Source organism: Sturnus vulgaris, chromosome 5 (genome assembly GCF_052056855.1).
Source record: "Sturnus vulgaris isolate bStuVul1 chromosome 5, bStuVul1.hap1, whole genome shotgun sequence".
Taxonomy (NCBI): Eukaryota; Metazoa; Chordata; class Aves; order Passeriformes; family Sturnidae; genus Sturnus; species Sturnus vulgaris.
The window spans coordinates 29038082-29059591 of record NC_142247.1 but is presented as its reverse complement, the minus strand read 5'-3'; the positions used below and the strand labels follow the sequence as shown (position 1 = coordinate 29059591).

Genomic DNA, 21510 nt, shown 5'->3' with positions numbered 1-21510 from the left:
CCATGGCCTTGGCATCTTTATAGCTGTCATGATTGTTTTTGTCTAGTCTGCACTGAGATTAGACCTTGTTAAAGGGAAGAGGGTTTTCTGTGGCTAGGAGCTTTGGAAATGGCAGATAAGGAAGACAGTCCCAGAGACAGCAGGCAGGAAGGCAGAGCATAGCTTGTTCTTTGTGCAGGGTAAGTGGTGACACCGAGCTGGAGATCTGCATATAGTTAATTCTTCCCATGGTACTTCTCAGACGGTTAAGAGGGTGTTTGTAGCTGCTTGTTCCTGCGCCCCAGCTTGTAGCTGGAAGAGAAGTGGTGGAGGGAAACAGACATTGCTTTTGTCTTTCTCCCCTCAGCATCTCCACTCCCACCTAATAAACAGGAGGTAGAAGGGGAAGATCTTAGTTTAAAAGTTCTTCTGGATTCGGGTGTAGGCTGGTTTGGGTATCTGTTTTGTGTTTCCTAGTTGCTGCACAGCATCTTGGGATCACAGTTCCAAAAAGTCTGAGGTTCTATAAACACCATTGGGTATTTGTGGATGAGTAGGACAAGGCTGTGTGAACAAACTGAAGGTCTCAAAAAAAGTCAGAAAGCGGCCAGTGACACCACGTACCTGTGCCTTTGGGTCAGTCTGCAGAGTAACTGGCTTTGGATGTGGAGTTGGCAGATAGATCATCATGTATTTCAACCTATGATCAGAATAAAAAGGTGGAAATAAGAACCTGACCTCTTTTGAAGTCAACTAAAAATCCTGTTGCCCTTTGGGAAGCTACACCTACAACTAATTGCAGCCTCAAGACCCTTGTGATCTCTTTCATGGACTGAAAAAGGCACACACAATTCCTTATTCAGTTCCTCATGAACAGAAGTTCTCACTGGGAACATTCACACAACGTGGTGGCTGGGCATCACTGCTGAGCTGGAGTGGGGGAGCTTTTATGAGGCCACGTGACAAAAGGGAGACCCAGGGTGTGTGCCCAACCACATTTTAATGTCTGGGGCTGCAAGCTACCTGTTCCACCAATGAACCAACTCCTATGGATCCCTTCCTAGTCAGCTTTGGGCAGTACCAGGGTGCATGTCTGTGGGGAAAGCTGTTCTCTGGAGTGTTTGGAGAACTGTGGTTGATCTCACCTCTGTTGGTTGTTGCCAGATGGCGGAGAGCATGAAGTACCCGTTTCGGCAGGGCATGCGGGTCGAGGTGGTGGATAAGAACCATGTGTCCCAGACACGTATGGCAGTGGTGGACACAGTAATTGGGGGCAGACTGAGACTCCTCTATGAGGACGGTGACAGTGATGATGACTTCTGGTGCCACATGTGGAGTCCTCTCATCCATCCTGTGGGCTGGTCACGGAGAGTCGGCCACGACATAAAGAAGACAGGTAAGGATCATGCCACTGCAACCATCTTTTGATTTGCTGGGAACTGCCTGCACCCTGCTGTTGACACCAGTCTTGACATGATGGGAGAGAGGCAGTTTCCTCAAGATCTAGCAGGTGAAGTCTGCTTAGTTTTGTGTCTGCTTTTTTTTAAATCTGGATAGATAAAAGCCCTGTGATCACAGGTCAGAATGGGCGACTGTAGGGTTTCTTACCTGAAGCTGGCAGTCTGTCCCCTTAGTGTGAGAATGCAGACTTTGCAACATGAGAGATGTTTATAGTCTTTTTGAGAAAATTCATGCTGGCTTCTGTAACACTGGATGCCATCAGGTTGTGTTTTTCTGGACTTTACCAAGAGGAATTGTTGATTGGCTTACTCTGGCAAAGTAAAGTAAAAGACAAAGAAAAAAGCAAGACTTGAGCTCTGCTGAACCTTTTGGTTGTGTCTCCATTCCTTACTGCGTCTCCCTGATGATTACAGCTACATGTAGAGGTGTTGTCAGTAGTGCTCAGGAAGCTGAGCCATCTGCTTTTGAGCAAGCCCTTCATCACAGCCCATTTTAAGAGAAGTGTAGAAGGACTGACCTGTTATTTTTATTAAATGGTCTCATACTGAGGGGGATTATAGAAGCTAATCTCTCACAGAAAAATTAATAACCAGTCTGTTTTTTTACTGCAGTTGCTGCAAGTTCTTTACCTCTCTGTGTTTCTTCCATTCCTCACAGAAGAAAAACGTAATGACATGGCAAACCATCCCACCTTCCGGAAAATCTACTGTGATGCTGTCCCCTATCTGTTTAAGAAGGTAGGATAAGTCTGCCTTTCTGTGGGGGTCACAAAGAAGGAAGCAGTGATAGCACTTCCTTGCTTGGGCATACATGCTGCTGTGTGGGTTGTTGAGGGTGGTTTTTCTTATAGCTAAAGGCAGTAAGATATTTGGGGTATCAAGGCTGTTGTTAAGCAGGAGCAGGTCAAACTAGAAAGCTGAAAGAATTAAAGGATAGAGACAGATTAAGGGACTCAAATGAAGGGTAAGCAAAGGAGCTTTGAGTTGGAGAGGGAAGAAGATTGCATGGGAGAGACCAGTTCCAACCAGGAACTGGATCGTGATGGTAAGGACTGAGAAGGAGGCTTGCTTTGTTGTGGAACAGCAGTTGGGCTTGGCTCTCTGACTGACCAGAGCCGTGGCAAGAGTTTGCTGACACAAACATAGTGTTGGTTTGACTGCCTCTTTGTATTTCTTATAATATTTTTGCTTTCCCCTCCCAAGTTGAGCCAAGTGAAGAAGTTCTAATCCTATTTGTATTTGCTGTCCTTGGTGTTGGGATGGGACTGTCCCATACCCCTGGCAGCACATGGTAACCCAGAGTCTCCCTTAGGTACGAGCTGTCTATTCTGAAGGTGGATGGTTTGAGCGAGGCATGAAACTGGAAGCCATTGACCCCCTGAACCTGGGCAACATCTGTGTGGCCACTGTATGCAAGGTAAGTTCAGTGAGCCTAAGGGAGTCTGCTTTGTTTGCTTGAGATAATGCAGCTTCTCCTCAAGTCTTTTTTAAATTAATGAGACCAGGTGGGATTTTGCAAGGGGGAGCAGAGAAGGCTGTCAAGAGAGGCGGATAGCTGTTGTGTGGGGGGTTACCCAGGGGGGTTACAGGTCTGATAAGCTGTTGTCCGTGTGTGCTTAAACAGGCAGCATGAAGATGAGCATGCTTGGTCTGCAAGCTAGTGTCCAGTGTGCGTGACCTGCAACCACCCACTTTCCACCCTTGGGTGTACAGTGGGGAAGATCTGTTCTCCAGTTCTGAGAGTGCATAGAGAGGCCCCTGTGGAAAGAAGGGAAGAGTTGTGAGGTGACCTCCATGTGGGGAATAGCACGAGGAAGCTGAGGATGGACTAGTCTCCATCAGTTTCTATTGCTGAAGTAATTGTAAGCTCTACTCTTGTGCTAGTGTTGAGAAGTAAATTCCTTGTCCTGGTTTTCTCAGCTAAGTGTGTTGAATGTTGAAAGTGTAGCATCTATCTGGGCTTTTCCTGCTTCCTCAAGAAGCTGTTTGCCCTCACAGCAAGCTGAGGACTTTAACACTTGGAGTTTGGCAGTGGGTTGCTAGAGCTGTTTGTGTCTGTAAAATGTTCCCTTCAGCCACTGCTTGGAAATGGCAGAGTTTGGGACAGGCATGCCTATTGCCTTTGGTAGGCACCAATTACCAGTGAGTGACAGCATGGGACAAGTCTCATTGCTTATACGAAGTAGCAAATCCAAGGATGGTGCTCCTTCCCTTCTACCCAGTAACAAATTCATGATCTGGCTGGTGTAGAGGGGTTTGGGGCTGCCAATAAAGTGTTTCTGGGGGAGAACAGAGCTCTTGACCATTTAAGGCTTTTCACATAGTCCTTTCACAAGGCTGTTAGTGTTGGTCCCAGTCTTGCAGAAATTGCTGCTTTGGGGATTAGCTTGTGTTGACTAACGTATTAGGAGAAGCTTGGGGCATATAACACTGCATTTTACTGTCTAATGGCAATTGTGATCGATATGCAGGGACTCTAGAGAGAATCTTTTGTGAGGAAGAGAGGCTTTGGAGCAAATAGAGCTCTACACTCATGCCTTTCCTCCCATCTCAGGTTCTCTTGGATGGGTATCTCATGATCAGCATTGATGGAGCAACATCTGATGATGGCTCTGACTGGTTCTGCTATCATGCCTCCTCACATGCCATCTTCCCTGCCAACTTCTGTAAGAGGAACAACATTGAGCTGACCCCTCCAAAAGGTGAGATTTGGACTCTGCCCTGCAGTACAAACCTGCATGCAGAATCTGATGGTTGGTGTGTTTCTAAAAGGAGTCAGGCTCAGATGAATCAAAACAAGGTCCCAATCTGCTTGTTTTTCAGGAGACAGGGCTAGTTCAGAGACCCAGGCTGTTTGATCTCTGCTCATATACCAAGTCTTGGTTAACTCCTGGCAGATCAGAGGGAGAGGTGTATGATCCCCAAACTGAACAGAACAAAAGCTTTTAAAGGACAAGAAGGATGAGAAGGGATAAGTAGAGCCATTGCTGCAGGAGTCAGTACTTAAGGTCCAGAGTCATCTCTATTTTCTCTATTAATAGATCTGACATGAGTATTTCTTCAAAGTCCTAAGAGACGATCACCCTAAGAATGTTTTTGCTGCCTCATCTAGCCATACCCAAAAAGTCCTGCTCTAAATTTCTGTGTTGCAGCATTTTTGTTCAGTGCTGTTCCATCTTCCTTTGATGTTCCTACTGCTGGGAGACAGATTGGTCTTAGTGGTGTGTTTTGAGCATACTACTTCATACTTGCTGCTGATCCTCCCCTTTCTCTGTGGTCTGGGTCTATGGCTGATGCAGGTGTTCAGAGCTGCAACTTGCACTTTCCTGTATTTGCCTGCTGGAGGGGGTGCTGGACTCCCATGGAATCCTTGCACTAGGTTCATGTCCAAGATCAGGCTGTATGTGCTGGTTTACTGACCTGCTCTGCAACCAGTTGCCATGCCTCTTCCTGCCTACTCTGCCTTTTGTCCCAGCTAGTCTACCCAGTGGCTGCCTTTTTACCTCTTAGCGTTTCTTCCTTCTGCAGGGCATGATGCCAAGACATTCAGCTGGGAGCGTTACCTGGAAGAGACCAAATCAAGACCTGCTCCATCACGTCTCTTCAACACAGTGAGTACTGCCAGGAAGAAATGATGTGTAGCAACACTTGGAGTAAGCAAGGAAGAGTGCAACAGCTCTGGCTGTCACAAGATCACTGAGATGGAAGTGACTTCATGTCCAACACCCGTGCTACAGCAGGGTCACCTGTAGCAGGTTGCTCAGGACCGTGTCCAGATGGATGGAGACTCCACAACCATGTGGGCAACCTGTGCCACTGCTCATTGACACTCAGGGCAGAACGTGTCTCCTGATGTTCACAAGGAAACTCCTGTGTTTTAGTTTGTGCCTATTAACTCTGGTCCAGGCACTGGGCACCACTGAGAGCAATCTGGCTTCATGTTTGCACCCTCATTTTAGGCATTTATACACATAAATAAGGTACCTTTGAGCCTTTTCTTCTCCAGGATGAACAGTCACAACTCTCTCAGTCTTTCCTCATACAAAAGATGCTCCAGTTCCCTCATCATCTTCCTGGCCCTTTGCTGGACTCTATCTAGTATGTCCATATCTCTTTTGTACCAGGGAATAATTCAGGTGTGTCCTCATCCATGCTGAGCAGAGGGAAAGGATCACTTCCACTCATCTGCTGAGAACAGATTGCCATTAGCCTTCTTCGTCCCAAGGGCATATCCCTGGCCCATGTTCAACTTCATGTCCACTGGGATGCCCAGGCCATTAGCAGCCATACTGCTTTCCAGTCAGTCTGTCCCCAGCTTGTGCTGGTGCCCGGGGTTCGTCCTCTGCAGATATGGGATTCTGCCATTTCTCCAGCTTGTCAAGATGCCTCTGGAGGGCAGCACAACCATCTAGTATATTGTCTCTCCTCCCAATTTGAATAGGATTGGATCCAGTAATGACCCCTGGGGTACACTGCTAATTACTAGCCTCCAACTAGTCTTCATGCCACTAATAACCATCCTCTGGGCCCAGTCACCCAGCCAGTTTTCAGTCTATCTTGCTGTCTCTGCATCTAGCCTGTATAGTTCAATCATCTTCTCTATGAGATTCTTATGACAGACAGTGTCAAAAGCCTTCCTGAAGTCAGGATGGACAATATGGAGTATATGCAATATGTGCAGTCTCTACTGGGCTGCAGTTTGCTGACTGTCAGCACTTTAAAGAGAGCTCAAAGGCCCAGGAGTTATGTGCTCTCCAAGGTGGGGCATCAGTGTCCTGCCTTTGTGGGTCCCTCTAAATGTCACCTGTGATTCTCTAGTGTTTCTGTGAGCTCCAGGCTCCTGGTAGGCTCTGCATTGCTCATTGCCTGTGGATGTGTGGCTGGCATGTGAGAACTGCTTTACATCAACAAAACTGCTGCAGCACCTGGGCCTATGCTGGTCTTTCTGGTTTCCCAGGGGTATGTCAGGTAATTGTTTGACTGTGTATTCCTGAGCTGCTGCTCCCCACACATCAGGATCTTGCTTCTGAAGGCTGGGCTGAGTTTGACTAAGGACACAGCTGGCCTTGGATCTGGTTTTGGATTTGTGGGCTTGTTGTCTGTCTGCTTGCTTTAGGCTGGAGGCCAGCCTGTGTGAAAATGTTGTTGGCCAGATATGGGTTTGGACTGAGTGCAATGGCCTTGGCTTTTCTTTTTTCACATTTTCATTTTTTATGCACCCAGGACTGTCCAAACCATGGCTTCAAGGCAGGCATGAAGGTGGAGGCAGTGGACCTGATGGAGCCCCGGCTCATCTGTGTGGCCACAGTGAAGCGTGTAGTCCAACGTCTCCTTAGCATCCATTTTGATGGCTGGGACAACGAGTATGACCAGTGGGTGGACTGCGAGTCTCCAGACATTTATCCTGTGGGGTGGTGTGAGCTGACAGGCTACCAGCTCCAACCACCAGTGGTTCCAGGTGACTGAAGATTTTATTGTGAATTCTAATGCTAGAGATAAAAGTTTCCTTCCTGCTGCTCTGTGAGTGGCTCCTTTGAGTTTTGGGCCTTGTAGGGAGAAGCAAATGGCCTCCTTGATTTGCTCTGGCTACCATAAACTTTCCTCTATTGCCACATCCTAGCAGCTGGCAGAGGGAGGAGCCATGATGGGGAGAAAACAGCCTGAGTTTTGAGATTGGCTCTGTTCCCCTACACCAACAGAGAATTAATTGCTCCTGAGGAAGTTGGGTAGAGTTCCAGGTGGTCCTATCCCTGCACAGCTCCCTTTTATTAAGCATCTCTATAACCTTAGCCAGATAGCTGCAGGAGCTCAACCCATGCTCCCTTTTCTCATCAACTCTCTGACTCTGTCTGTAAAAGGTAAGAGCGTCCTCTCAAGAGTTCGTTCCTTCCCTTGTCACGGGGAGGCCACTGCCTCACCTTTGCAGATGTTGTCCTTCTTGTCCCAGACTATGAATCTTGTTTCTTTACTGCCCCCTACCAAGTCTGTACTGGGCCTCTCTCGCCTGTGCTGTCCCAGCCTGCTGCCCTGGGCCCTCACTTGGAAGCACAGACAGCAACTGCACTAGAGCCTTGCTTTCCCCTCAGCTGGTTGTCTTGGGAAGAGGGCTTTGGCTTGGGGGGACGGGTATATCTGTTTCTCGCTTATGTCACTTCATCCCAGTTACCTACTGGTTATGGGACTTGGCTTTCGTTTCCCTCTCGTCTCTATGACAGAGCCCACAACTCCAGCGAAGGCCAAGGAGGTGCCCAAGAAGAAGAAGAAACCCTATGGAAAGAAGAGTGAGTGATGTTTGATTAGTGCCCTCCCGCTCGCTCGCAGGCTGGGCCCAGTTAGAGGAACCCTGTCCATGTCCCATCAGAGCAGGAGAGAGAGGCCTTGTGTTGCTGTGGATGCCCTCAGTTGGCTGTGGGTTTGCCAGCACAGCTTCATCCTTCTTACCTGCCCTGTTACCTAAAGAGCAGAGAGCTGTGTGCAGGAAGGATCTGTTTTGCAGTTTGTTTTCTGTTGGCCGAGGTATATGTGGCAGTTGCTTCCAGGTGTGAGGTTGTGCTGCTTTCCATACTGTGTCCGTGGTTAGAGGGAGATGTTTGCTGCAGCTGGAGGGTAGCTGGAGAGCAACCCTGCTTTGTGCTGAGAGAAAGAAGGCCTTAAGATGGCTGAAGAGGCCATTTTATTGTTTCGTCTTGTCATTGTTATTATTATTATTGGAGTAGCTGTGGCAAATCATGTAGACAGACAAAATATTTCTTCCTGAGGGATGGAGGGGAAAGGAACTCTAACGAATATAAGATTTTAAACCTAAATAAAAAGGTCAGCTAAAAACCAGAACATTACGGTTACAATATCTGCGCCTTGCGGCAACTAATGCTCATTGCCTAGGACTAGACCCAGACAGGTAAGCAGAGCTGACTCCACATTGATTCCAAGAGGACCTGCTCCTTGGAAGTTAAACACATGCTGAAGTGCCTTGCCTTTAATGAAGGAGAACATGAAGGAGCATGTTTTGAGGTGATGTCTATAGAATTTTTCTCCAGTAGGCAATTTCTGTTGTATAACCAGTTGGCAGCTAATGACCATGTAGCTTTCTGTTCGGTTGTGCTGGTCCCTGGCCTGTGGTTTCTCAGAGGAGCAGGGTTGCTGATTTTCCAGGGGAAAAGAAACACACTTTTGCTCATACTCTGTTATCTCTTTGTTAAGGAAAAAAGTTACCTGCCAAAGCCCGCAGTGTCAAGCAGACTGTCAAGAAACCTTCTGCCACAAATTCAAAACGAGAAGCAAAAGCTGCCAGCCAGGCTTTGCCAGAACCAGCACCTGATGAGAGTAAGGGAATGAGTTACTTTACCCTGCAGCCACATCCACCTCTCCCCATACACCCTCTTGGCCACTAAGTCATGGATGCCCCCATGGGGCAGGAAAAGGCAGCAGCATGTCAGATGTCCTTCCCTACTCCTCCAGATACAGTCCAGAGAGTAGAAGAAAACATTTGTTTTCCCTGGAAAGGTTTGCCTCCTGAGAAGGTTTGGTGGGACCAGTACTGCTCAATATCTCAATGCTGCTAATGCCTGCTGAGAGCCTGGCTGCCCTGCTGAGCACTCTGGTTGTGTGAGGTCAGGGAGGAGAGACAAAGTAGATATGTCAGAGGTGGCTGTCACATCATAATCCCCATAAGGGCTGTTGCAGCATGTGGACACAGTCTCTCGTGCTGTGGTGACCAGAAGAGCAGCTGGGTCACCTGCCAACCCTAGTGGGTAGGGGGAAGGAGGGTGGGTGAGGTGCCTTGTGCACATGGGGATTGGAGAGTCATGAAGGTCCCTTCTGTTCATTTAAGTTCCCCTGTGTGAACCCAGGCAGATTGAAAATGGACCACACCAGCTTTTCCTCCCTTAGGAGTTGTTCTTGGAAGCCAGCAGTTGAATGCTTCCAGGGTTTAGTCCCATCCTGATTGCTGTTGTGACCGTGGATAGATTTGCAGTGGCATGACAGGGCTGCCTGTGGTGAGGGACCCTCAGGAAGCAGGCAGGCCCCAGGCCTCGGGTATTTTGAGTACCTGCATTGACAGAGCTGGTTTGGAGGTGCTGCAGATAAGTCGATATGGGTTGATTTTATTTACTTATTTTTCCCTCTCTCTGTCTGTCACTTGCTAGTCATTGCTGTGCGGGTGAAAGAAGAAACTATTGACCCTGCAGATGCAGAATTTGGAGAGACAGAGCTTCCTGTTCCCATCAGCAGCATAAAACAGGAGGACACAGACTGATTTGGAGCATTCTCCAGCTGCCCACGGCACCTTCACCTTGTGGCTCTTTAGGGAAGGTCCTGGCAAAGGGAAACAGGACCAAAAGGGCCTTCCTTTTTCAAAGCAGACCACCCTGCAGCATCATAACTCTGCTTTTCCTGGTGTGCAAGAAAATTTCCCCCAGACTTGTAATATTAAGCCCTGGCAAACAGCAGAAAGACCGCAGGCATGCTGAGGAGCATGACCAGGGTGGCTGCTGTGGTTGTGCATGCCTGATTTTGAAGGCACCTTTTGGAGCAGGAGCTCCAAACGGAAAAAGGCTGCTGGAGCACAAAAGGCCAGTTTGGATTCTTGGCTGTGGCTGGAGGTGACAAGCTGCTGTCCAACGTGATGAGTACAGGACATATCGGGCAAGGAGCTGCCCCCATAGGCCTTTGGTGCTGTGCTCTCTGGTCTAAGTGCTGCAAACCCCAAGAAAATCAGGATGGGAAGAGTGGAAAGAGGCGAAGAAACAAAAAGAGATGATGATGCCTGCTGAAGAAGAGAGACTTTTTTCATAGAACGGTTGGGTTGGAAGAGGACCTTAAAGATCTCAAGATCTTCATCTAGTTTTAATACCCCTGCTGTGGGCAGGGACACCTTACACTAGATCAGGTTGCCCAGAGCCCCATCTGATCTGGCCCTGAACACTTCCAGGGATGAGGCATCCACAACTTCCCTGGGCAACCTGTTCCAGTGCCTCACCACCATCACAGTAAAGATTTTTTTCCTAATACATAATCTAAAACTACTTTCAGTTTGAACCCATTTCTTCTTGTGCTGTCACTAATGCTCTTGTAAATGGTCTTGTCCCATCTTGCCTGTAGGTTCCCTTCAGGTAGCAGGAGACTGCAGTTAGGTTACCTTGAGACCTTCTCTTTTCCAGAGTGAACAATCCAAATTCTGTCAGCATTTCCTCATAGGAGAGGTGCTCCATCCCTTTAATCATTTTGGTGGCCTCCTCTGGACTTGCTCCAGCAGGCCTTTATCCATTTTGTGCAGAGGACCCCAGAGCTGGATGCAGCACTGCAGGTGGGGTCTCACCAGAGCCCAGGGGGAGAATCCCCTCCCTCACCCTGCTGGCTATGCTGCTTTTGATGGTTTCACTCTTCTCTTGATGCTTGATTGCCTTTCTGGGCTGTGAGTGCACATTGCTGGGTCATGTCCAGCCTCTCATCTGCCTGTATCCCCAAATCCTTGGCAGGACTGCTGTTGATCCCTTCATCCCTCAGTCTGTGTTAATACGGGGGTTGCCTCAACCCAAGTGCTACACCTTACACCTGGGCTCGTTAAACCTGAGATTCCCATGTGCCCACTTTTCAGTCTGTCCAGATCTCTCTGGCTGGCATCCTGTCCTTCAGGTGCCTGAAGAGCACCACTCAGCTTGGTGTTATCTGCAAACTTGCTGAGGGTGCACTTGATCTCTTCATCTGTGTCATTAATGAAGACATTAAATAACACTAGTCCCAGTACAGAACCCTGAGAGGCACCACTGCTCACTGATGCCCACTGGGACTCTGAGCTGTTGACCACTGCACTCAAGGCAACCATCCAACCAGTTCCTAATCCACCAAACATTCTACCCATAGAATCCATCACTCCAGTTTGGAGGGAATAGTTGTGAGGGGCTGTGTCAAAAGCTTTACAGAAATCCATCTGGCTCAAGAAGCTATCCTCTATGCACTGCAGGAGTCTCCTGGATTGCCTGCAGTTTGCTTCAGTGTTTTCCCAGTACATGTGAAGGTGGCTGAAGTCCTTCCCACAGGACTGGAGTGTGTGAGCACAATGCTCACACGATGCCCTCCTGTAACTGGGGCAAGAAGGCTTTGTCCATAGGCTTCCCTTGGTCAGACAGCTGTAGCAGACCCCAACCACAAGGTTCCTTTTGTTGCCTCAGTGTCTGGTTTTTATCCAGTCTTTCAGTCTGCTCATGGCTGTTCTTCAGAGACAGCTCTTCACACTCAATGCACCTCTTGACGTAGAGGGCAATCCCTCCACCTCTCCCTCCTTTCTGTCTCTTCTGAACAGCTCATAGCCATTAGTAGTCACACTCCAGTCACACAATTTGTCCCACCAAGTTTCAGTAATGGCAGCAAAGTCGTAACTTCAGCATGGTGGCTTCCAGCCACTCCTTTGGTTTGTTGCCCATGCTGCATGCATTGGTGTAAAGGCACCTTGGCCAGGCTTTTGGCTGCATCACCTTCCTAGAGGAACACCCCTTCATTCCTTTGAGCTATTTCCCTGCTGGTATCCTTGTTGGCTTCTGTTATCTCAGGAGTCCCTGGTAGCCTCTGTAAGACTCCAAGTGTGCTCCCCTGTGTCTGCTACCTCTTCAAGTCACCTGCAGAGAGACTTGCTAGCACCCTGTCCCACTAACCTTTTCATACCATCCCACAGCTTTCCAAGGAAGAACCTGAAATTGTCCCACTCACATCTGGTTTAATCAAGCAATTGGATTACCCAAGAAGGAGTTTAGGAGGATTCACCGCTACCATAAGCACTTTCAGTGGTAGCTCTTTGATGCTCATCTTGAGGAACAATCAAGGAACACCTTTCACTGCACTGATTGGTATGATCTACTCCCCAGAGGAAGCCATGGGACTTTGGATCTCACCTGCACTGAATTCTTAGGTTTAAAGTCCATCTCACCAAAAATTCTATTGCTTCTGCTGCTTCAAAAAATTCTCTAACCCTTTATAGACAGGTGGATCCCATCCACCTAGCATGTTATAATCATTAAAGCACACCCACCCTAATATATTACAATCACACACTATTGTATATGTTACAAAGCACACACTGTTGTCACAAAAGGCAAAACCTTGTCCATGGCACCAGCCTCAAAACCAGATATTCATCTGTACTATGTGTCTTCTGTCATTTCTTGCTTTTGAACCAAGAACTGCAGAGGACTTGGACCATGGTTTGAGTTTTTAATTATTTGAACAGTTGTACTGTAAATTTGATCTACAATCTGTACCCTAAAGCCCCGTGACCAACTTCAGGAAGAGGCCCAAGGCTTGCGTATTGCTTTCCAGGCCACCGAAATGCAGAGTTAGTCAAAACATATCTTTACCTGTAAATTTATCTTTTGAAGCCTTTTCAATTTAAACAAACTTCATAGGTCCCAACCTATGCAGTCATGTGGAGTAGGTTGAGCACATTCCAGATCATGGGATCACTTATGGATCACTGATCAAATTCTGCAGGAAATAAAAAGGCTTCCATGTGCATATATTTTAATTCTGATGAACTGCTGGGAATTAAGGCAACATTTTGACTAATAATTTTTAAGCTTTCAAGAATAAGATTTGTGCCAGTGCAGGACCTTACTGGATGGTGCTGGTTGCAGTCCCACTCAGGGTTCTTCTATGATTTTGGAAGCTGTGAAAATGCTCTCAAAAACAAAACCAAATTTGTGGATAGCAGCTTTTCCACATGGCTGGAGGAAGCTTTGGAAGGAAGAAGCAAGTATTTGGCTTCATTGTTTGCATCAGCAAAGCATGCTGCAGACTCTATGGAATGTGCCTCTGTGTCCTGCAAAACCAAACCCTGCATATTTGGCAAATCAGCATTGTTTTGGTGGCACCAAGCTCTCCTTTGCACCTTGGGCAATATTCATGTTTCCATGGTGGGGACAAATCTATAAAAACTGCTCTAGCCAGACTGTAGGTATGGCCCTGTTGTGTCCAGCACATATCTTACACACTTTAAGAAACCCTAAACTTTGCTCTTACTGAAGCCTCTGGCTGGAGATTTTCCCGACCTCTTTTTCTTGCTGGACTTGCTTGCAGCCGTATTCTTGTTAGGATTGGTTTCCCCAGCCTTGCTTTGTCCCCAGCCAGGACAAGTTTGGAAAGTGGTGGAAAGCTTCACCTTCAGCCCCTTGGCTTCCTCAGGGGACCCACAGATGGCCCCTACACGGAGGTTGAGTTGGTTGATCCACCTGGAAATGTGGCAGAAGATCAGGGAAAGGAATGAGGCAGAGCGAAAGGAAGGGCAAAAGTCTACGCCCATAAGTGGATGATCACTTCAAAGTAAGGCCAGGTCACCTGGGTGACCTCTGAATATTGAATGCCTAATCCAGCTTGTGGCCGCTTTCTCTACACCTAGAAAGCTCAGGCGGTTTCCATCCTTACACACAGATGTGTGCTACATCTCACCAACTCTGGAAAAGACCAAAAATGGCCAGTGTGCTGTGAGCTTGTGCCTTCAGCATGAGAGGTCCAGCTGCTCCCCCAGACAGATCCATGAGGCTGTTGTCCCCTCGTGGCACTCACCTGTGCAGCGGAAGGAGCTGGCAGTCACAGTGGAAGGGCACGTCCCGCAGGTTGAGGATCTCCAACCCCGTGAAGTTGCTCATGTCAGGTATGTTACTCATTTTGTTGCTCTCCAGGTGGAGGCTTCTGATCTTGGGACCGAGGCCAGTGAAGGCATGGGGGGAAATCTGCAATGGAAGAAGTTTAAGTGAGGGGCATGCTGATCAAAGCAGGGGAGCAGATCTCTGATGCTACACTTCTGATCATCATGGAGGCCTGACAACCTGTCCCGAACCTGGCGGCTCCACATTTTTTAACTCCTTAGACTCTTGTTCAGTCTTCCTAAAAAGGTCACATGCAGGAGGTTTCAGAGTGAGATCTGGGTGCTCTTAAGATACACAGTTTTTATGAGGGTGCTGATAACACCACTTCCTTGAGAGGATGGAAATATTCAGGGTAATATCAGTGAAGAGTCCTGCAGGACAGCCTGTAATTAGAGAAAGAGAAATCTGGCCAGAGCTAGGGGAAGGAGGTGATTTAGGGAATGATCTGGACCCCAATGAAATTGGGTGTTTAAGGACTGGAGGAAGTTTCTCCTAGAGGAGTCAGGAGCAAGGTTGAAGCAAGGCAATGCTACAGTTGAGCCTGAAGAAATCTGGCTTCCCAGCCAGGCTATGAAACATCTCCTGAAGGCATGGGAATTCAGTGATATCTGTTTGGATGCCCCTTTCGGGGCCACGGGCCCTGGGCAATGAAACTTGTAATATGCTCTGTGGTGCCACTGCGCCTTGGGAGTCCCATAACACACTCACCCGCTCCAGGCCCATGTTGTCCAGGTAGAGATGCTGCAGGCTGGAGGCCACTGGCAGGAAGACACTGTCCCCCATGTGCTTGATGGGGTTTCGGGACAACTTCAACTCACTCAGGGCAGGCAGGCCCAACAGGGCTGCTGTGGGCACCTCCGATAGGTGGTTTCCTTCCAGCTGCAGCTTTTCCAGCATCTTGGTGGGAGCCAGGGCAGCAGGGGCAATGTGCCTGATGGCATTCCCAGCTAGGTAGAGCCAGCGGAGCCCCTTTGCTCCAGCCAGGTCACCCTCTGCCAGTTCCTTGATGGCGTTGTGCTGCAGATGGAGGGAGATGAGGTTGGGCAGGAGCCGGAAGGTGCCTGCAGGCACACGGGTGAAGGCGTTGTGGTCCAAGTCGAGGTAGGCCAGCTGCGGGGCCCCTTCAAAGGCAGCAGCTGCCAGGGTGGAGATGTGGTTGTTGGTGAGGTACAGGTAGACCAAGCTCTCAAGCCCCCGGAGCGCCCCGGGGTGCAGCACCCTGATGCTGCATCTCTGCAGGTGGAGTGACACCAGCTCCTTCAGGCCAGGGAAGGCATCCGGTGGCACTGTCCTGAAGGGGTTTCGGCGCAGGTCGAGAAGGCGGGTGTTCTCAGGGAAGTCCCGAGGGATCTCCTGAAGGTTCCTGTTCTCGCAGGACCCATGATGGAAATCGGGGGAGCAGACACATCCCTGGGGACATTGCCTGCTGCCGGCTGCCCTTGGTTGCTCTGGTGGTGCCGTGGGGCTAGGGGGTGGCCGAAGGCGACTGCATCTCATCTCAAGGGACTTCAGGGAGTCAAGGGACCGGCCACGGAGGGTAGGGGGTGCAGCACAGGCACCCTCGGCCTGCACCCGTGCCCTTGCCAGCCACTTGTGGAAGGGGCGCAGGAAGCAGGAGCAGAGCAGAGGATTCCCATCCAGGCTGACCCTTACCAGCCCCCCAACCCCAGCTAGGGGTGGCAGCCCCTGCAGCTGGTTTTCCCGGAGGTCCAGAATACGGAGCTGGGGACTGCGGGCGAAGGCATCGGGTGCCACATCCTGGAGGGAGGCATGGTCCAGGAAGAGGTGCCTCAGCGACGCCATAGCCAGGGCTTCCTCGGCCACGTAGGTGATGGGGTTGTGGCCCAGGTCTAGCCAAGTAGCCCCGTCCAGCCTGGCCAGGGCCTCACCAGGCAGTGCCTGAAGCTCATTGTGGTCCAGGCTCAGCCTGCGCAGGGCAGGCAGAGCAGCAAAGGCCTCACTGCCCAGCACATGGAGGGCATTGTGGGACAGCCGGAGCCATCTAAGAACCTGCAGACCCTGGAAGACCATGTCTGGGAGGTAGACCAAAGCATTTTCCCTCAGGTCGAGGACAGTGAGGGACCCCAGATGGCCAAAAGCACCAGGCTGTATCTCCTCAATGCGATTCCCCGCCAGAATGAGCTGCTGGAGGGAGGAGAGCCCGTCCAGGGACTCCTGGTAGAGGAGGACTATGCCATTGGAGGCCAGGTTGAGGTAGACAAGCCTCCCCAGACCCCGGAAAGCCCCTTCCTCCAGCCTCTCCACCTTGCAACGCTGCAGGTCTAAGTGTGTCAGGTAGGGGGTGGCAAGGAAGGCTCTGGCTGGGATGACCATGAAACTGTTGCCCCGAAGGTCTAGTTCTCTGGTGAGCTGTCAGTCACACAAATAAAACATCGAGTTACCCCAGGGCTGCCATACCTATCTTCTCTCCCCATCCCTCGACCTTCCTTCCTCTTCCCCACCTCTGGGATGGTGTCAGGGATGGCAGTCAGGCTCCCATTGAGACACAGGACATGGGCACGGAGGTTATCGCAGACACAGGGTGCAGGGCAGCGGGCAGCAGTGGTCGCCCCCAGGGCCGCTGCGAGCAGGAGGAGCCCCCAGGATGGCCCCATGTTGGAGGGCACCTGTGACTGGGGGAGAGACAGCAGTAAGGCCAGGAGAGAGGCCAGGCATTCCCAAACAGCATTGCCTGCTTGGTACCCCCTGTGCCAAAAGGACTGCTGCTATCGCCTAGTGGGGCAGGTCTCACTTTCTCTTGCTCTCACACTACGATTTCACAAGTTATTAATGAGGAAGAGTGGAAGAAAGAGAGGAATGAAAAGTGAAGGTCACAGCTAGCAGGTCACACAAGGATCTGGCTTGAAATAGACACCCACCCCCAGATTTTCTTCAAATATCACTAACTTCAAATTGCCTTGGTCTGTGAGGACAATCAATACCTCTCCTACAATTGTTTTTCTAAGGCAAGCAGGTGGAGCCATTCAGGGAATGTGATCACACAGGCTTCTGAGCTGCTACCCTTCTTTGAATGACAAATGTCCCGTGTCTCCACCCATCCCGGTCATCTGCCTCCTAGCTCTCTGCCTACTATGCTGCAAGCTCCGTGCTTCCCTCCTAAACTATTCATAGCAGTGTTTGGAATAGAACTCCACTGTTTAGCTGCAGGAAGGAGAGGTTGGTTTTGGCTGGGCAGGAGTGATTCCCTGGGGCGAAGGTAACAGAGAGAGGCCAAAGCTGGGAGAAACATAGAGGAGGCAGCAGGCTGCAGATAGGACCGATGCATCCCCCTAAGCTTTGAGACAGCATCAGAAGGGTCTGCAAGGCTCAAACTTGTGGAGCCACTGTAGTGAACAGCCTCATACCCACTGTAGCTCATTGTCCCCTGTGGTCCCATGCCCCAACACTGCCCTCCTGCTGTCACCCCATCTAGTCCTGCTGCAGCCCACACACACACACTGGGGCAGCGCTCTCCTGCACACCCACTGCCCAGTGTCACCAATATAATGTTCCTAAACTCAGTCCCCGTGCTGTGCCTGCAGCACTGACATCATGCCATCACTCCCTCCCTCACACCTGGAGGGTTCACATACCTGGGGTTTGTAGTTCCTGGACTTCAAGATGTGTCAAAGAGAGGAAAGTGTCCCCTGCCCTGTCTAGCAGCTGACGAGCTCCTGCATCAGTGTTTGCTCTCCTTGCAGAAGTGAGAACTGAATAGACCCCGTTGTGTTGCTTTCCCAGCAGCTCTCACCAGGCAGAGCCAGAAACGTGGGAGGAGGAAAAGGACGGCGGGAGGAAGGGTAAGCCACCCCTGGAGAGAGGGCAGCAACCCAGACATTACCTCCCCCTCGATTCACTGGGGGCTGGGAGCACCAGCCCAGCAAAGACCATGTGGGATTTGCATTCACTGTTTCCAGGGTTCTGCCTTCACGTTTCAGGCTGTGTTAGTCACAGGAACTACAGAGGTGCAGGGCAGAAAGATGACATCCAGCCAGAATTGCAATGGTAATGGTAAACCTGAGCAAAAGGAGAGGCAGCTGACCAGTTGTGCCACGTTTACAGCCCTCCACTCTCCTGATTTTGCTTTTATACTTGTTCAGAAGAGGCTGGGTTGTCAGTGCCTTCATGACACATCATTAGCTTACAGAAGAACATGGAGGCATTCATTTTCCTCCCAGACTGTTGTTTTACTCTCACAGGGAGCAGGAATAGATCTGCAGCCTGACAAAAATCCTGGAAGATTTGATACTGTATCTTGTTCCCCTTCAAGCCCTTCTCCTATTCAGAAGCCTCGGTAGAAGCTGAAGCTGGTGAGATCATTGCTGGGTAAATGAGCAAAATAAAGGCCTGGGATGAGTCTGGGGAAGGGCCAAATGTGACATTCAGTGCCTGATATAACACCTCATCATCTCCATGGGTTCTCCAGCAGAGCCCAGGCCATTACAAGGGAGGGAGGTTTTGCTGTACAGGCTGTTGAAAAGCCTGGGAAGGGGGCTCCTGGCCAGGGAAGATGATGGAAGGGCCAGGAAGAGGGGAGCAGGATGGGCAGGACTGTGGCCAGAGTGGAAGTTCAGGTACACTACTTTCATATCCCCATGCCAATAGATGACAACACCCTCAGGCTTGAGAAGCTCAAGCTCCTGTGCCCGAAGGGAACCATGACTGAACAGTAAAATAGGGAAATCCTCAAGCAGCAACCCACAGACTCCCCAGCTGTAAAAAGCCCTCAGTGCTCAGACACAATCTGCCGCTCTTGCCTTGCCATTCCACTCTGGAGCTCAAAGCCACTGCTGGTCTTGTTCACTTACCTCGCTGTCCCTCAGCTTCTGCCAATGCACAACGACACACTCAGGCCTGAGGAGCTCCAGCTCCTCTGCCTGAAGGAAACGGCAACCCAACAGCCCCACAGCGAGATCCTCAAGCCACCAGCCACAGAACGCCCTGCCCCAGCTGCCCAAAAGCCTCCAACTTCAGGAGGACTCACTATAACAATGTCGGGCACAGCCCCATGCACTGCTGGGAGCCAGGCCCTCTGGGCATGCAAAGTGGTGGCTAAGAGGCTGCAGCCCTGCTTACAGGGGGCTCAGACCCCTGCCTGGACTGCAAAGTGCCCGGGACGCCAGAGCACCGGCCCCAACTTAGAGGGTGGCCCTGGTCCCCAAGGCCTACAAAGGCTTCTTCTCTCCCATTCCAGGGCACTCCCCACTAACAGGGTGCTCGCCCCACGCAGGCTGCCAGCTGAGGGAGCACAAAGGATCCCAGACCTGCAGCCTGCTTACAGGCTGGTCCACACCCAGGGAGCCACAGAGCTCAGCCTTTCCCCACGGCAACAGGAACTGTAGGGTCTCTACAGTCAGGCAGTCGGGCTCATGGCCTAAAGCCGAGGGGCCGAGACCCCAGCCCCGAGGACAGGGAGGGCACACACCCAGCACATGGCACCATGACTCCCGGCCCCATTGTCTCTCCTGGGGACAAAGGGCTCAACAAGGTTGTGACACGTTCCTGAGTACAGGGCTGGCACGCTGCCAGGTCACCAGCAGGACCAGGTGCTTAGGCACAGACACGGACCCTAGCTACAGGCAGCTCACAGTGCCCACACTGCTGCTAAGCGGCTTCACGCCCACCTCAGAAAGCAGGGGCAAAGCCAGAGGCTTTCTCCACACCCGTGCATTTTTAGGGACCTCCCTGTGGCTGCACAAAGCCCTCCTGGAAAGTCTTAAGATGCACTGCTCTCCTTCTAAAGGGAGGCTAAAGGGGAACAAACGCACTTGCTCACTCACACCAGCTAAGGGGAAGACAAGGGAGGGGAAGACAGGGAAGACAGTCCCAGAAGAGGGAGCAAGTTCGGTGCAGCCAGGCTGCTCTAGGGAGCCATCCCTAATGCTGAGTGGGAAAGTGTCAGACCTGCCCCTGCAGCACTGCGGAGAGGGTACAGGGGCCTCGATGCACTGAGGCACTTCACGGCTGGCACAGGGACAAAGGCTGTGACGTACCCCGAGTACAGGGGATCACGCTGGCCAGGGGCCAGCAGCTGGCAGAAAGCTGCCGGGGCTGGGCAAAAGGCCCCACCCTGCTGACAGGGTGGGTGGCTGGGCTGAAGACCAGCAGAGCTCCATTTTCCCCCTCAGGTGTGGAGACAGGGGCTCTCACCTTCCCTACAGGGTTGCTCCTCTCTCCGGGCAGCCAAAGGAGCACAAAGGCAAAAGGTCAACAGCAGCAAAGACCCAGCCCTGCTTCCAGGGATGCTGCCCAGAGCAAAGCCAGCTGCAGTGCCCAGAAGGCATCCTGCCCTGGCCATGCCAGGAAGGCCCTTTGCCCAGAGAGCCTCTTGTGCCCCCTCTTCAGCTCCAAGCTCCCTCTTCCCTCGCCGTTCCACTCCGGAACTCGAAGCCACCGCCACTCTTGCCTCGTTGTCGCATGGCTTCTGCCAATGGACGACCACACACTCAGACCTGAGACATGGTGCACACCATTCCTTCTGTGACCCTCATGCCCTCTCAGCAACACACAGGTATTTGCCACCCCTTCAGTGACACTCATATCTCTTCAGAGGAACACGGGGCACCTGCCTCCCCTCAAATGACCCTCATATTCCCCTCAGAGGAACACAAGTGGCATCTGAATCCTAAGCAGCATGTAACAAAAGGTTAACCACCAGTGATACTGTAACTAGATGTGCACCTAAAACAAGCAAGGTAGCAAAGCCCGTGAGAGAACAAGCACCATCAAGAGCAAGATAGCAAGTTTTAACAGAACTTGCAAACGGTAAAACTACTGAAAAACAAATTAGGCTGAAAAAAAGAAGCACCAGGCATGCACTGAAGATAGAGGTAAAAAGTTCAAACGTGAGGAAGACTACAGAAGTTTTCATCAACCATAAGACTGATGACCACCACAGAAGGAACTGATGCATGCACAAAAGCAACAAACAGATGACACAGCTTTGTGCAAGTATAAGTATGCTTATGAAATGGTGTGAGTGTGATGTTGCATGGAAGGACTTTTAAAATGTAACTGGAGGCTAAAGAAGATTGAGTGAGATTTTGGTGGAGAGATCCACCTCACTCCCAGCGCTGAATAAACAAACACCTGCTCTGTAGCCAGCTGACAGTAGAGTTATATTTTCTTGCCCAGTTTTGATCTTCACATTTACCTCCCCTCAGTGACCCTCATGGCCCTCAGCAACACGTGGGGAATTGGCCATCCCCTCAGTAACACTCATATTCCCTCAGTGACCCCCACATCCCCTCAGCATCACTTGGGGCACCCACCTCTCGCTCAGTGTTCATTCTGGTCCCTACAGATTACCTAAGATTTTCCTTCCAAAATGTTCTATTCCATTTAGATTACCTCAAATTTTCCTTTCATAATGTCCCCATCTGCACTTATGCATGACTTCTCATTTAAGCCCCAAAGTGCCACCTATTGATACC

The 21510-nt window shown here is 50.5% G+C and overlaps 2 protein-coding genes across 9 annotated transcripts in view; one reads left to right on the top strand and one right to left on the bottom strand.

The window, feature by feature from the left end:
- Positions 1–21176, top strand: part of L3MBTL2 (L3MBTL histone methyl-lysine binding protein 2) — a 28202-nt gene extending 7026 nt beyond the window's left edge. For 3 of the 8 annotated variants that reach the window (XM_014882609.2, XM_088165244.1, XM_088165248.1), the window contains 10 exons: positions 1144–1375; positions 2098–2177; positions 2752–2856; positions 3994–4141; positions 4968–5050; positions 6663–6897; positions 7655–7720; positions 8640–8762; positions 9587–14082; positions 17819–21176. In XM_014882609.2, the coding sequence (XP_014738095.2) occupies positions 1144–1375; positions 2098–2177; positions 2752–2856; positions 3994–4141; positions 4968–5050; positions 6663–6897; positions 7655–7720; positions 8640–8762; positions 9587–9696 (1182 nt within the window). In that variant the 3' untranslated portion in view covers positions 9697–14082; positions 17819–21176. The remainder of the gene's footprint in view (positions 1–1143; positions 1376–2097; positions 2178–2751; positions 2857–3993; positions 4142–4967; positions 5051–6662; positions 6898–7654; positions 7721–8639; positions 8763–9586; positions 14083–17818) is intronic. The other 5 variants (XM_088165247.1, XM_088165246.1, XM_014882608.2 and 2 more) reach the window with 5 other exon arrangements.
- On the bottom strand, positions 13435–16707 carry CHADL (chondroadherin like). Its single transcript, XM_014882687.2, has 4 exons — positions 16540–16707; positions 14786–16447; positions 13995–14161; positions 13435–13660 (listed from the first exon to the last, which is right to left on the bottom strand). The coding sequence occupies exons 1-4, from the start codon at positions 16690–16692 to the stop codon at positions 13435–13437; spliced, it is 2208 nt and encodes a 735-aa protein (XP_014738173.1). The 5' UTR covers positions 16693–16707.
- Positions 21177–21510: the final 334 nt, after the last annotated feature.